The 15,368-nt window shown below is 42.1% G+C and overlaps 1 protein-coding gene across 1 annotated transcript in view; it reads left to right on the plus strand.

The window, feature by feature from the left end:
* The window catches only part of LOC118762224 (trichohyalin-like), a 236,536-nt gene that overhangs the window by 220,364 nt on the left and 804 nt on the right, over positions 1-15,368 (plus strand). Inside the window, exons 27-29 of the mRNA XM_036500774.1 lie at positions 681-805; positions 11,329-11,405; positions 13,932-14,027. Of these exons, the coding sequence (XP_036356667.1) occupies positions 681-805; positions 11,329-11,405; positions 13,932-14,027 (298 nt within the window). The remainder of the gene's footprint in view (positions 1-680; positions 806-11,328; positions 11,406-13,931; positions 14,028-15,368) is intronic.

The following is a 15,368-nucleotide window of genomic DNA, read 5'->3' on the forward strand; positions in this document are numbered from 1 at the left end:
CATGGAACAAACTGCCAGCATCAGTTGTTAGTTGTCGGAGCACTGGATCCTTCAAAACTTCCATGCTTCCTGAGATTCGCCAATACTACACCTGATTTTCTCCCCTCCATACACACGCAAGCATGTATCTGACTCATACACTGTTCACTTCCCAGACATTCGTACATTACTGCAGAATAAGTCGAGTAATAAGAAAGAAACAATTGCAGTGTGGAAGGTGTTAATAAGCCATTTAAGAATCACACAAAAGCCGTTCGATTCACTTCAACATTTAAGTTTAATTTGCCAAAATATTTTCGTCGCTTTGAGACCATGACCTGTTCACTGACAAAATTCCGAAATGCAGCACGGATTTTTGTCAGGGAACAGGTCACGGTCTTAAAGCGACGAAAATATTTTGACAAATTAAACTTAAATGTTGAAGTAAATCTAACGGTTTTTGTGTGTTTCTTAAATGGCTTATAAACAACCTTCCACGCTGCAATTGTTTTCGTTCCAGTATACAATCTCAGATCAAGCCACTCGCTATGCAAGTACATCTCCGTAATATAATAGTAATAATGATATACTAAAATTACAATAATCTAAGACAGCTATAACTGTTTCTCCTAAAAAAAAGTCTCAAACCTTCTGGAATGTATTTCATAACTTTATGTATTATGTATGCTTGCTTCTTATAGTTCAAGAAAAACGCCCAACAGAAACTGTGGAACATATGAGGTACACAAAATGCTTGCCAACGATCAGAGATTCAGGAAAAGCTGTTGATAGTAAATATGCATCAAAGAGTGAGATCAAACAACCAGTAAGTACAGTCACGTACTAATAATTATTCTCAGCTTACTTAATAGCAACTAAAATTGATCAGAGACTTTAGTTGACATATAATCTCTTTACTCTTTTACTCTTTTACTTGTTTCAGTCATTTGACTGCGGCCATGCTGGAGCACCGCCTTTAGTCTTGCAGCTCGACCCCGGGACTTATTCTTTTGTAAGCCCAGTACTTATTCTATCGGTCTCTTTTGCTGAACCGCTAAGTGACGGGGACATAAACACACCAGCATCGGTTGTCAAGCAATGCTAGGGGGACAAACACAGACACACAAACATATACGCAAACATATATATATATGCACATATATACGACGGGCTTCTTTCAGTTTCCGTTTACCAAATCCACTCACAAGGCTTTGGTCGGCCCAAGGCTATAATAATAATAATAATAATAATTGTGTACAGTGCTCAGGTGCACTACAACTCATCTAAAGTGTATATATAATCAGGTGTAGTTTCGGCGGATTTCGGAAAGCATGAGGGCCTTAAAGGATGCAGTGTCATGGCAGTCAACAACTGACGCAGGCAGTTTATTCCATGCTTCAGCGACTCTGAGCGTGAAAAAATGTTTCCGAAAGTCATGGGAGCTGTGTTGCTTTCTGACTTTGTAGGCATGTCCACGTGTGTTAGACACATAGAGATCAAAAAGGTGTTCAGTGTTGTTGTTGGTAAGGTGGTTGATAACTTTGTGGGTGTTTACCAAGTCCATCACCAGACGCCGGAGCTTCAGTGAATCCATGCCCAGGGAAACAAGGCGCTCAGAGTATGGTAGGTGTCTGATGGAGGGTATACGTTTGGTTGCACGTCTCTGGACAGATTCCAGGAGGTCAATGTTCTGAGCAAGATAGGGGTTCCAAACTGATGATGCGAATTCCAACTGTGGTCGTACCATAGCTGTATACAGTTTTAAATAGATGGCTGGAGAACGGCTAACAAAAGTCTTGCTGAGTGACGCCAAGACACCCTCGGCCTTCTTGACAATTTTAGAGATATGCTTTGTCCAACGCAAATCACTGCTGACAGTGATGCCTAGGTCACGCTCGCAAGAGGATTTCTTGATATCAGTGTTGTGGAGGGAGTATGTGGACGCAGGGTTTTTTCTCCCAAAATGCATGGTGGTACACTTGTCCACAGCCAGTTTCAGTTGCCAGTCTGTGATCCATTGCTACATTGTGTCTAGGGCTGATTGCAGGAAAGAGTTGTAGACATCAGGATCTGTCCTCTTGATTTCAAGGTACAGCTTGATGTCGTCTGCATATTTCAATACTGTGGCATTCTTTAAATTGGCATCTATGTCATTAATGTATGCCACAAACAAGAAGGGACCAAGGACAGATCCCTGTGGTACACCCGATGACATCTCATATGGTGTAGAATGCTGTCCTAGAACTGTGACTACCTCCTTTCGGCTGAGAATGAAGGATTTCAACCAGTTAAAAAGGTCATCCCTCACACCCACTGCAGAGAGTTTCACCATAAGCCTTTTGTGTGGCACAGAGTTGAAAGCCTTAGCAAAGTCAAGGTAGACAACATCCACCCATGAGCCACTGTCAGTGATCTGAGTAATGTCCTCAAGGAACTTGACAAGCTGATCACTGCAGCTGGAGTTAGGGACAAATCCATATTGTGAGGGTCGGATGAGACTGTGAGAGCTCCAGAAGTTCCAGAGTGTTTCTCTGACACACGATTCCATCAGTTTTGCAATACAGCTAGTGAGACTGACTGGGCGATAGTTGACAGGTGATGTGTGGTCGCTCTTTTTGAACAGAGGAATGACACTGGCAGTTTTCCACTGCTCCGGAGTAGCACCATTGTTGACAGTACTGGAAGAAAATAGAAAGCTGGTGTAAAAGGAAGTACCTGCCACGTTTGAGAAGCAGGTATGTAACTCCATCGAGACCAGGGGAGGCATAGTTGCGCTTATTTTGAAGGTGACGTCGCAGCATTGCAGGTGTAAATTCCATAGTTGTTATGGAATTTGCTGTTAGTGATGGTGAAGATGGTACATTTTGACTTTCAACAGTGAATATGTTTGCATAGCACTCGGCAATGAGTTCTGCGCATTCCTTGGGGTCGTCAGTGATCTGGTTTGTGTGAGGGTTGCGAAGAGGGCCCACTGGAGAGTGAGGTCTCTGCTTTGAATGCACATATTTCCAGAAAACCTTGCTGTCAGGATTGGCTGCTATGCACTGTTCAAATTCAAGCACTGCTTTTTTTGTCACTTGCTTGAGATGGTTGGAAGATTTATTCCGCTTCTTCCTGTTGGTGTCTGATTTATGCAACTTGTATTCCCGTTCAGCAGTCCGACGTTCCTTCCTGGCAAGTCGGACCGCTGAAGTTTCCCAAATTGCCCTTTTGGGGCGGTTCTTCTTTTTCTGTTTACGTGGCACTGATGCTGCACATGCTGCCCATATTGAGTCCAGGACACTCTGGAGTATAGTATTCACATCTCCAGAGTTGTAGAATTCATGCCAGTTTGGGTGCTGTAGTTCAGTGTGGTACAGGTTCCAATCTGCTCTCTTCCAATTGAAGGAAGCAGATTGGAGATGGTTCAGGTTTTTGTTGTTGCCCGCAAGAGCCAGATTGGCGATGATCATAGCATGATCAGAGTCGCCTAGAGGTTCCTCCGTAGTGCAATTGATAACCGCTTCAGGAGTTGTGGTGAAGAGCAGGTCCAAGGTGTTGTCGCCTCTTGTTGGAGAGGTGACTACTTGTGACCAGTTTGAGTCCAGTACAAGCTCAACAAAATCGTTTGCACTCTGTGGCCAATGGAAGGTTTCCCAATTGATCTCAGTATGATTGAAATCACCTGCAATAAAAACATAAGTGGCTGTTTTCCTGGCAGCAGCTCGGAGGATATTGCAAAGCTGTGTGTCCTGATGGTAATTTGGGGAACGATAAACAACGCCAAGCAGGAGTGTTGACATGGTCATACGTACGTAGAAGACATTTGCCCAAGGTGCCACGCAGTGGGACTGAACCCGGAACCATGTGGTTGGTAAGCAAGCTACTTACCACACAGCCACTCCTGCACCTAATGTTGAGGTTTTGTAATATTAACTGTGGCAGTTTATGGTAGCCAGCTGGTGGAACCATTAGCATGCAGGGCAAAATACTTAGCAGAATTTCGTTTGTCCTTATGTTCTGAGTTCAAATTCTGCTGTAGTTCATCATCATCATCATCATCATTTAGCGTCCGTTTTCCATGCTAGCATGGGTTGGACGGTTCTACTGGGGTCTGTGAAGCCAGAAGGCTTCATCAGGCCCAGTCAACTCTGGCAGTGTTTCTACGGCTGGATGCCCTTCCTAACGCCAACCACTCCGTGAGTGTAGTGGGTGCTTTTACGTGCCACCCGCACTGGTGCCAGACAGAGCTGGCAAACGGCCACGAACGGATGGTGCTTTTTATGTGCCACCGGCACGAGGGCCAGGCGAGGCTGGCAACGGACACGAAACGGGGCGGTGCTGGCAACGGTCGCGAAACGGAAAGTTCTCTTACATGCCACCGGCACTGGTAACACATCTGCAATTTCCATTGATCGATTTCCATTGATCGATTTCGATTCTGATCCTCACTTGCCTCAATGGGTCTTCACAAGCAGAGTTTCGACATGCCACCGGCACTGGTAGCACATCCGCAATTTCCATTGATCGATTTCGATTCTGATCCTCACTTGCCTCAACACGTCTTCACAAGTAGAGTTTTGTGTCCCAAGAAGGGAAGGTATGCATACGTAGGCTGGCTCCATCCCATGTAGAAGGCCACGGGTTGTGGACTCACTTGTCCTGCCGGGTCTTCTCGCGCACAGCACACTTCCAGAGGTCTCGGTCTCTAGTCATTTCCTCAGTGAGACCTAAAGTTCGAAGGTCGTGCTTCACCACCTCGTCCCAGGTTTCCTGGGTCTGCCTCTTCCACAGGTTCCCTCAACCGCTAGGGTGTGGCACTTTTTCACACAACTATCTTCATCCATTCTCGCCACATGACCATACCAGTGCAAACGTCTCTCTTGCACACCACAACTGATGCTTCTTAGGTCCAGCTTTTCTCTCAAGGTACTTACACTCTGCCGAGTGTGAGTACCGGCATTACACATCCATCGGAGCATACTGGCTTCATTTCTAGCGAGCTTACGCATATCCTCAGCAGTCACGGCCCATGTTTCACTGCCATGTAGCATGGCTGTTCGTACACACGCATCATAGTCTGCCTTTCACTCTGTGCGAGAGCCTTTTGTCACCAGCAGAGGTAAGAGCTCTCTGAACTTTGCCCAAGCTATTCTTACTCTAGCAGTTACACTTTCAGCACACCCACCCCGCTGCTGACTTGGTCACCTAGGTAACGGAAACTATCAACTATTTCTAGTTTTTCTCCCTGGAAAGTGACGGAAGTTGGTCTCAGAGCATTTTCAGTTGTTATTGTTCCTGAGCATCTGCCACATACAAAAACCATCTTCCTAGTTAGCCTTCCTTTGACATTGCTGCATCTCTTATGTGTCCATAGCTTACACTTGGTGCATCTTATAGAGTTTCTACCTACACCTTTTCTACAGATCGAGCAGGGCCATCTACCTGAAGGTGTTTGTGATTTGTCTACCTTCCTACTGATTACGACTTTGGTTTTAGCTAGATTGACTCTGAGGCCTTCGATTCTAATCCTTGTTTCCACACCTGAAACTTCTCCTCCAGTTCTGATAGCGACTCAGCAATTAGAGCAAGGTCATCAGCATAGAGGAGCTCCCAAGGGCATCCTGTCTTGAATTCCTCCGTTATTGCCTGGAGGACTATGATAAATAGGAGGGGGCTGAGTACTGAGCCTTGGTGGACCCCTACCTCTACCCGGAATTCTTCACTGTACTCATTTCCAACCCTCACCCTACTAGCGGCGTCCCTATACATGGCCCGCACAGCTCTCACTAACCATTCATCTATCCCTAGTTTTCTCATTGCCCACCAGATAAGGGATCGGGGGACCCTGTCGAAGGCTTTCTCCATGTCAACAAAAGCCAGGTACAGGGGCTTATCTTTGGCTAGGTATTTCTCCTGCAGCTGCCTTACCAGGAATATAGCATCAGTAGTACTTTTCCCTGGCACAAACCCAACTGCATCTCATCTAAACTAACTCTCTCTCTAATTAGTTGGGCTATGACCCTCTCCGTAACCTTCATCACCTGGTCCAACAGCTTGATACCTCTGTAGTTATTTGTATCTAGGGCATCACCTTTACCTTTGTAGCAGTTGACTATTATACTGCTACACCAGTCATTGGGTATGACCCCTTTGTGTATCACCTGATTAACTATATGGGTGACTAGGCTTAGCCGACACTACCAGACATTTTGAGCATCTCTGCAGTGATTCCTGATGGGCCTGGGGCTTTCCCTGTCTTCATGCTTCTAATTGCCTTAGCTACCACAGAACTATCAACTCGGATAGCTGGTCCCTCTGTTGGGTCAACATTCGGCAGACTCTCTTATCCCATTCATTTTCTTCATTCAGCAACCTTTCATAGTGGCATCTCCAAACCTCTCTCTTCGCATCCTCATTTAGCGCAAGTGAACCATCTTCCATGCGAACACACTTCTCTCCTACCACATCACGATTCTCTCTCAAACACTGTCTTGCAACAAAACACCTCCAGTCTTTTGTCCTCACGGCACAGAACATTGGCAAATTCACAGAACATTGGCAAATTCACAGAACATTGGCAAATTTTGCCTTTTATCCTTTCAGGATGGATAAAATAAAAGTACCAGTTGCATACTGAGGTCGATGTGATCAACTTGTCTGGTCCCCAGAAATTGCTGGCCTTGTGCCAAAATTCGAAACCAGTGCCAGCCCCGACTCGATTGGCTTCTGTGCCGGTGGCACATAAAAACGTGGCCGATGCCAGTGCTGCCTCGACTGGCTTCTGTGCCGGTGGCACGTTAAAAGCACCAACCGATCGTGGCCGATGCCAGACTCCCCTGGCACCTGTGCAGGTGGCACGTAAAAAGCACCCACTACACTTGCGGAGTGGTTGGCGTTAGGAAGGGCATCCAGCTGTAGAAACACTGCCAGATCAGACTGGAGCCTGGTGCAGCCTCCTGGCTTCCCAGACCCTGGTCGAACCGTCCAACCTGTGCTAGTGCGGAAAACGGACATTAAACGATGATGATGATGAATATTAACTGTGACAGTGATGTAATAGTTCAAGTGGTATGAGTTCAAACCTTTGATACCTGAGTGATCACGGGCCTCATTTTGTGTCAGTAAAGCAAGAAAGCTATCCCTATTGATTGTTGAGCTGTCAGTGGCCGGTCAAGCCATTTGACTTTAAAAAATGTGCCTTAAAATTATTCAAACTGTAGCAGCCATCAAAGCCATTCTAGAATTGAATAACAGTGTATAGTGTTGCCCATTCACTGCACACTCTGTGATCCGTCCCTGCATACCAGAATGTGCAATATAATTCGTTGGCAGGAAGTGACATTTTATATCTACAACAGTGAATATATCTCGTTTTTGGATTTGGTTTGCAAGATTCTTTATATGAGTTCGTGTGTTGAAGCATATTCTGTTGTGTATGGGGAAAGTCATTTTCTTTTACTGCCTTATAATGTAACACACTCACCGGTAAACTTCCCACTTTTTTCTTATTTTTATTGTCCTAAAATTTTTGTTGCGTCTTGCAACCTTTTCAATAGAGAGTCAAAACTATTGAAAAGGTTGCAAGACGCAACGAAAATTTTAGGACAATAAAAATAAGAAATAAGTGGAAATTTTACAGGTGAGTGTGTTACATTATAAGGCAGTAAAAGAAAATGACTCTCCCCAGACACAACAAGTGAATATATCATTGTGATTACTCGTTTGAATAATCTGCACTGCCTTGGATCCGTCCGATCAGAGCTGAACACAAGTTACACAATAAACCATAAGAAACTCTAATCTCATTCTCGTTGCAAATCACCTCCTGTGATTTTCATATATCTTGTACTAGCAGTATCGCCTGGCATTGCTCGGGTTTGTTTTCGACCCTTTAGAATTGGAATTTTTGAAAAGTAAAAATTTTGCATTATGTAGCTTGTTATTCTCTTTAAGTGAACATTTTCCTGGTTGAAATACACCGAAAAATGATGACACAGCAGTCAAAAATAGGGATTTTCATAGAAAAAGAGTACCTTTTTGATGTAAATAATTTTTGGTGTTAACATGGTCTGATTTGAATTTTTTCTTCTATGGAAGGAAGAGCAAGGCTTCTTCTATCGTACTCTCAATTTTGGTCAACTTGTGCCGCAGGGTCTCAGAGGAGATAGTGTTAGTTGAAGGCTACCAAACCTGCCATACACAGACAACTTCAGCTTTATATATTTTGTATTATCAAAGGAGAATGTAAGCAATGATAAAATTTCGCAGTTGTGTCTTTTGGAAAGAAAGATTGGATGAAGTCCTTTTTGTGGTGAGGCAGAACGGGTTTCAATATACTATGGCTCACAGAAGAGCAAGGATCCTTATAGCAGAGCCAGTGGGCTGTAGAATGTAACTGAGTGAAAGATTTAATCAAGTAAAAGATTTAAGACTGAATATTTAAATACCTAGACAGAAAAGTGAAGAGATTTAGAAACTTAATTTCAAAAGAGACAAGTTTCTCCAATAAAATTGTCAAAATTTCCATCAACTGTTGAACAAGATTTGCCTCCCTTACATCGATACCCGATTACTTATTCTTGACATAAGGTAAGAAAGATCAAATAAAATAGAGTACTATAGAGATAAAATAAAACCGAGAAACTAAAATACAACAGAATATCTATTGAAATACACATTAAGGTTTTTTTCAGTTTCTTTAGGTCGTTTTTGTGGTGTTTTATATACCTTTACCGTTGTTAAGATAGATTTTTAAAATAATAATAATAATGAAATTATTGTATACAGGAGCAGGAGTGGCTGTGTGGTAAGTAGCTTGCTTACCAACCACATGGTTCCGGATTCAGTCCCACTGCGTGGGCAAGTGTCTTCTGCTATAGCCCCGGGCCGACCAAAGCCTTGTGAGTGGATTTGGTAGATGGAAACTGAAAGAAGCCTGTTGTATATATATATGTGTGTGTGTGTGTATGTTTGTGTCTGTGTTAGTCTCCCTAGCATTGCTTGACAACCGATGTTGTCACTTAGCGGTTCGGCAAAAGAGACCGATAGAATAAGTACTGGGCTTACAAAGAATAAGTCCCGGGGTCGATTTGCTCGACTAAAGGTGGTGCTCCAGCATGGCCGCAGTCAAATGACTGAAACAAGTAAAAGAGTGTTCAGGTGCACCACAACTTGTCAAAAGTGCGTATAAAGCATATGCAGTAATGTACAAATGTCTGGGAAGTGAAAAGTGTATGAGTCAGATACATGCTTGCGTGTGTATGGAGGGGAGAAAATCAGGTGTAGTGCTGGTGAATCTCAGGAAGCATGGAAGTTTTGAAGGATGCTGTGCTCCGACAACTAACAACTGATGCCGGCAGTTTGTTCCATGCTTCAGCAACTCTTAGCGTGAAAAAATGTTCCCGAAAGTCATGGAAGGAGCTGTGCTGTTTTCTGACTTTGTAAACATGTCCACTGGTGTTAGACAGGTGGAGTTTGAAAAGGTGCTCAGAGTTATTGTTAGTAAGATGGTTAATAATTTTATGGATGTCTGCCAAGTCAGCTGCCAGATGTCGGAGTTTCAATGTATCCATGCCCAGAGAAGTAAGGTTTGCTTTCGTGAATTTTATCCTTAAATGTCTTTTTGTTGTGTGCTCTGTAGAAATGAAATTAATAGTGTTCGGGACTTAATAATTTAAGTTAAAATAATCTAAGCTGTGACTCAGCATACAGTTTTATCCTACTGGTCTTCCACTTAAAGATATGCTGCACACTGTCCTGTTTCGTTTCTCAACGTCTTACATCATCTGAAGTGTTGCAAAGTGGAATAACAATTTTTGAATTTCTGTGAAAAGTAAATAAGCATGTTAATATTTTGTTTATGAAGATTATAAAAATTAAAGAAACTTTACTTGATTGGAGTAGAGGAGTTTATTGTGCTTTGTGTACAAAGATTTTCGAGGGGTCAATAACGTCTGCTCCTGATAAAAATATCGTCGTTAACAAATACTTTAAAAATACATATTCAATTAAATAAAATTTCGATATTCGGCCGCCAGCTTCATCTGGTCTCTGTGCCGGTGGCACATAAAAAGCACCGTCCGATCGTGGGTGGCTGTTTGCCAGCCTCGTCTGGCACCTGTGCTGGTGGCACGTAAAAAGCACCCACTACACTCACGGAGTGGTTGGCATTAGGAAGGGCATCCAGCTGTAGAAACACTGCCAGATCAGACTGGGCCTGGTGCAGCCTTCTGGATTCCCAGACCCCAGTTGAACCGTCCAACCCATGCTAGCATGGAAAGCGGATGTTAAACGATGATGATATAGGCCCCAAAATCTCATTCATTCAGGATATTTTATTTAAAGCATGACAGTTGTGTGTGATGGTGCCACCAAGAAAGTTTACACCCTTTCATTGCAGTGGTTTCTCAAACAAACCACAGCTTCATTCAACAGAATGCCTTTATAAGTATCACAGGGAAGAATATATGTTTGGCGTTTTGGAGTTTTGTTGGAGACCAGTTTTCTTGGAAATTGTGCTATAGCTTTCTTATTACTTTATGAATTTTCTTAAAATTCTTCTTGATTTTGTAAAAGCAAGTAGAGCTACAAATGAGATAATTTTATACTGAACAGCACTCAACATCATCATCATCGTTTAACGTCCGCTTTCCATGCTAGCATGGGTTGGACGATTTTGACTGAGGGCTGGCGAACCAGATGGCTGGACCAGGCTCCAATCTTGATCTGGCAGAGTTCCTACAGCTGGATGCCCTTCCTAATGCCAACCACTCCAAGAGTGTAGTGGGTGCTTTTTACGTGCCACTGGCATGGGGGCCAGTCAGGTGGTACTGGCAATGACCTTGCTCGAATCTTTTTACACATGCCACTGGCACAGGTGCCAGTAAGGTGACATTGGTAACGATCACGCTCGAATGGTGCCCTTTTACGTGCCACCGGCACGGAAGCCAGTTGGCTGCTCTGAGGGAGAATATATTTTGCTGTTACATAAAGATCTGCCATTTGCATCTCTTTGTAAATAAAACTTACCTTCTCTGAATTACTAAACTCTCCCCTAATCCATCTGATATACCAAGTCTTTTTTCCACTGACCAAATCCCAAATTAAACCGTTTGCTCAATCTTTTCTTCCATGCACTTGGAACATAATGAAACCAACTTCTTGTCCAGATTCAGTTTTCCAAGACGGCTCTACAGGTTTCAGATTGATAGGAGATATTAAATCAGATAATCTCAGATTTCAGTCAAGTATTTCAAGTTATAATCAATAATGTTCTCTTATGTGAAAAATTGAAGTCTGATGGAGAAATAGTTAATCCCATATCGATGAACACAATAAAAGTAATATTCTCTATATTTTCTTTTTCAGCAGAAAATTTCGGCTGCTCCTCCTCAGTATTATAACCTGTTCGTGTCAAAAAAGTTTAATGCTTATCGGAGGCAGAGGTGGGTGATATTTCAAGATCTTGTATTTGATATGATTTTTGTAGTACCTGTTGACCAGTTGTTGACAGATAGTGTGTAAATGTTAATTTCATAGATAGATAGGGTGCAGATGTTTACTATCTATATAGTAAACATCTATACCCTATCTATCTATCTATGTAGATGTTGACTTTATAGATAGACACGGTGAGTAGCTGTTGATTTTATGCATGTGTGGTGTGTATAGACGTTAACTGTATAGAGAGATAGTGTGTAGATGTTGATAGTATATTGATGTAGACTATATAGGCATATAGGCGAGCTGGCAGAGATGTTAGCACGCCGGGGGAAGTACTTCGCGGTATTTCGCCCGTTGCTATGTTCTGAGTTCGAATTCCGCCGAGGTTGACTTTGCCTTTCATCCTTTCGGGGTCGATAAATTAAGTACCAGTTACACACTGGGGTCGATGTAATCGACTTAACCCGTTCGTCTGTCCTTGTTTGTCCACTCTGTGTTTAGCCCTTTGTGGGTAGTAAAGAAACATATATAGGCATATGTTGATAAGATACATAGTGTCTGCATGTTGAGAGCATGGATCAATAAATAGATGATGTGTAGATGTTAGCTGAATAAGATTTGAAACTGACATATCTTGTTAGCTTCAAACTATCCTTTGTGATTATGTGGTGGTCCATGACATTAAAGTGATTAATATTTAATTAGCATGCATTATTTTTCTTTCATTGTTATGCATCACAGTTCTGTAGGATGGTTCAAGAAATTAAATAACTGAAACAGTAAATTGGATTGAATATCAGATTACAGACTTAGAGAAAGTTGGGGTAAAGATTGTTTGCCAACATAACATGGCAGTCCTGGTTTAGGACGAATGTTGCTGTAATTTAGCCCCAGGAGACATCATCTCCAGCTGGCTAAACGACACGATCTGTGTTCTTATATTTTCAAGCAAGGGAATGTAGCATCCCCACTCAGCTCAAAACAATATCCGGGTACCGCTATTTCTGGGTTATTTCCCTTCATCAGCACAGAATAATTGTTTGGCTATAGGTGGCGCTGCCAAACTCCTGTTCAAAATATATAGTTTTCAAAGTGACAACTAGTCACTGATCTATAAATTAGAAAATTACTATTTTTAAACATCACAACGAGAGATGTTCACCAACAGTACTTTGGAGTAAAGATTGTTTGCCAACATAACATGTTAGTCCTGGTTTAGGACGAATGTTACTGTAATTTAGCCACAGGAGACATCATCTCCAGCTGGCTATATGACACGATCTGTGTCCTTATATTTTCGAACAAGGGAATCTAGCACCCCAACTCAGCTCAAAACAATATCCGTATATCGTGATTTTTAGGTTATTTCCCTTCATCAGCACAGAATAATTGTTCGGCAAGAGACATGTTATGTTGATAAACAATCTTTACTCCAAAATACCATTGCTGAATATCTCTCGTTGTGAGATTTGGAAATAGTAATTTTCATAGAGAAAGTTACCTCATATTAAAAGTTACCAAAAACACTAATTAGTTTATGAACATTATGGTACCTATGTGAAACTAGATGGCTTGAATCATTGAGAGATATGTATATTTGCAAGAGATACAACACCGGTTTTATGTCAGTAAATGATATTCTGTGTACGTTAACAATGGCCAGCTGTAGCTTTCTCTGAACTGTTGGTTGATATAAGTTGAAGGGTTGGGGGTCAGAATTACCGCTTAAGTAGGAATCAAATATCCAGAAATATGTGAAGTTCTAAACAGTAAGGAGAGATAAGTGGGGGGAAAGGTCATTAGTTCCAATTAAGGAGTGATAGAGATGAGGTGATTCGTTTCAGTTGGTAGTGATTGATAGATGGAGCATTGGTCATAAATTTTGTAGAACATGACAAAACCATTCTAGAGGGATTGTCTCCAGGATGTTGAATCACATCCAACATTTAATGTGCAAGGAGCAAACAAACCAAAACCCATTTCTATGATGACATGAAGTAATGGATGTCATCCATTCTATCTAACTAGCAGTATCGCCCGGCGTTGCTTGGGTTTGTAAGGGAAATAACTATATAAGCATTTTTAGAGAGTTATAGCCAAAAAATGCATTAAAAATGGAAAGAAAATGATGGTAAATTTTTTTTAAAATCGTCGGCTCATTGTAGAGATTTTTAGAGTTACTTCCCTTATATAATAGCGAAAAAATGATGCTAAATTGAACAAAAAATCGTTGGCTCATTGTAGAGATTTTTAGAGAGTTACTTCCCTTATATAATAGCAGAAAAAATGCATTAAAATGGAAAAAAATGATGGTAAATTTTTTTTTAAATCGTAGACTCATGCTAATACCCAGAAGGGCTCGATATAAATCACGACTATAAGATACCCGGTTTTGGTTAAACTGCACCGCAAAATGTGGGAGTAGTTAGGAATCTAAATCGTAGGAGACAGACAGCACACAACCTCACTTTTATATATAAAGATTATCAGAGTGAAATAACTCTTGTGATTTTGATTTTATTATCCAGTGATTATCTTGCTCAGAAATCTCAGATGAAATCATACATGAAATATTCCAGACCAGAATGGTATCCTGAAGACAAGAAACTAATGTTCAGCCCAAAGTCAGTATACTATTTTTTTCATTCCTAATTATCACATATATACATTGATACTAAGGAGAGTATTCAAATTTACTCATCTATGGATATATATCTATGTGAATACTTTGCTTCTCTTTCTGTGTCAGTGTGTGTGTACATGTATGTATAATTATATGTATATAAATGGAACAAAGACGCAATAGAAGACAATACATTCGGACAGATAGATGATACAAAGGCGGACAAGAAAAACAATTAGGACAAGCAAAAAAAGACACATTTGTGGCTTCCTTTTCTCAGTTGCAAAGCTCCTGGCTTTAAGGGTATCATGAAAGACCTGTTAGAGGCATTATAGGTATACGAGTGGCTGTGTAGTAAGTAGCTTGCTTCTCAACTACATGGTTCCAGGTTCAGTCCCACTGTATGGTACTTTAGGCAAGTGTCTTCTACTATAGCCTCTGGCCAACCAAAGCCTTGTGAGTGGATTTGGTAGATGGAAACTGAAAGAAGCTTGTTGTATATCATCATCGTTTAACGTCCACTTTCTATGCTAGCATGAGTTGGACAGTCTGACCGAGGACTGGAAAGCCAGGGGGTCACACCAGGCTCCAGTCTGAGCTGGCAAAGTTTCTACAGCTGGATGCCCTTCCTAACGCCAACCACTCTGAGTGTAGTGGGTGCTTTTTACATGCCACCGGTATGGGAGCCAGTCAAAGGGCACTGGCACCGACGACATTCAGATGGTGTTTTTTACGTGCCACTGGCACAAGAGCCAGTGAGGGGGCGCTGGCATCAACCATGTTCAGATGGTGCTTTTTAGGTGTCACTGGCACAGGAGCCAGCCAGGGGGCACTGGCATCGACCACGTTCAGATGGTGCCTTTTATGTGCTTCTGTTAAGAATGTAGTAGAGTAGAATGTTTGTCAGGTTTCACCCTGTACTATTCCAGATTTACGTAGGGGCTTCTGTAGTGTGTGAATAGAGAATTGAATAAGTTGCTGTCCAACCATACTCCTTCTTGTTGACTCCAACTTATTCAATTATATACTGGCACTCCGCCGTCTCTTACGATGACAAGGGTTCCAGTTGATCCAATCAACAGACCAGCTTGCTCATGGGATATTCCACAGACACGTGTACATACTTCTGAGCGAGATTCACCGTGACACAGTGTGACAAGGCTGACCTCTTGAAGTAGAGTTACTACACATATTTTGCCTGCTGAGTGGACTGCAGCAACATGAAATAAAGCGTCTTGCTCAAGGACACAACGTGCTGCCAGCAATTGAACTCGCGACTCTACAATCGCGAGCCGAATACCCTAACCATTACGCCACATACCTTCACATCAATTACATATAT

The sequence above is a fragment of the Octopus sinensis genome, linkage group LG2 (genome assembly GCF_006345805.1).
Source record: "Octopus sinensis linkage group LG2, ASM634580v1, whole genome shotgun sequence".
Classification (NCBI taxonomy): domain Eukaryota; kingdom Metazoa; phylum Mollusca; class Cephalopoda; order Octopoda; family Octopodidae; genus Octopus; species Octopus sinensis.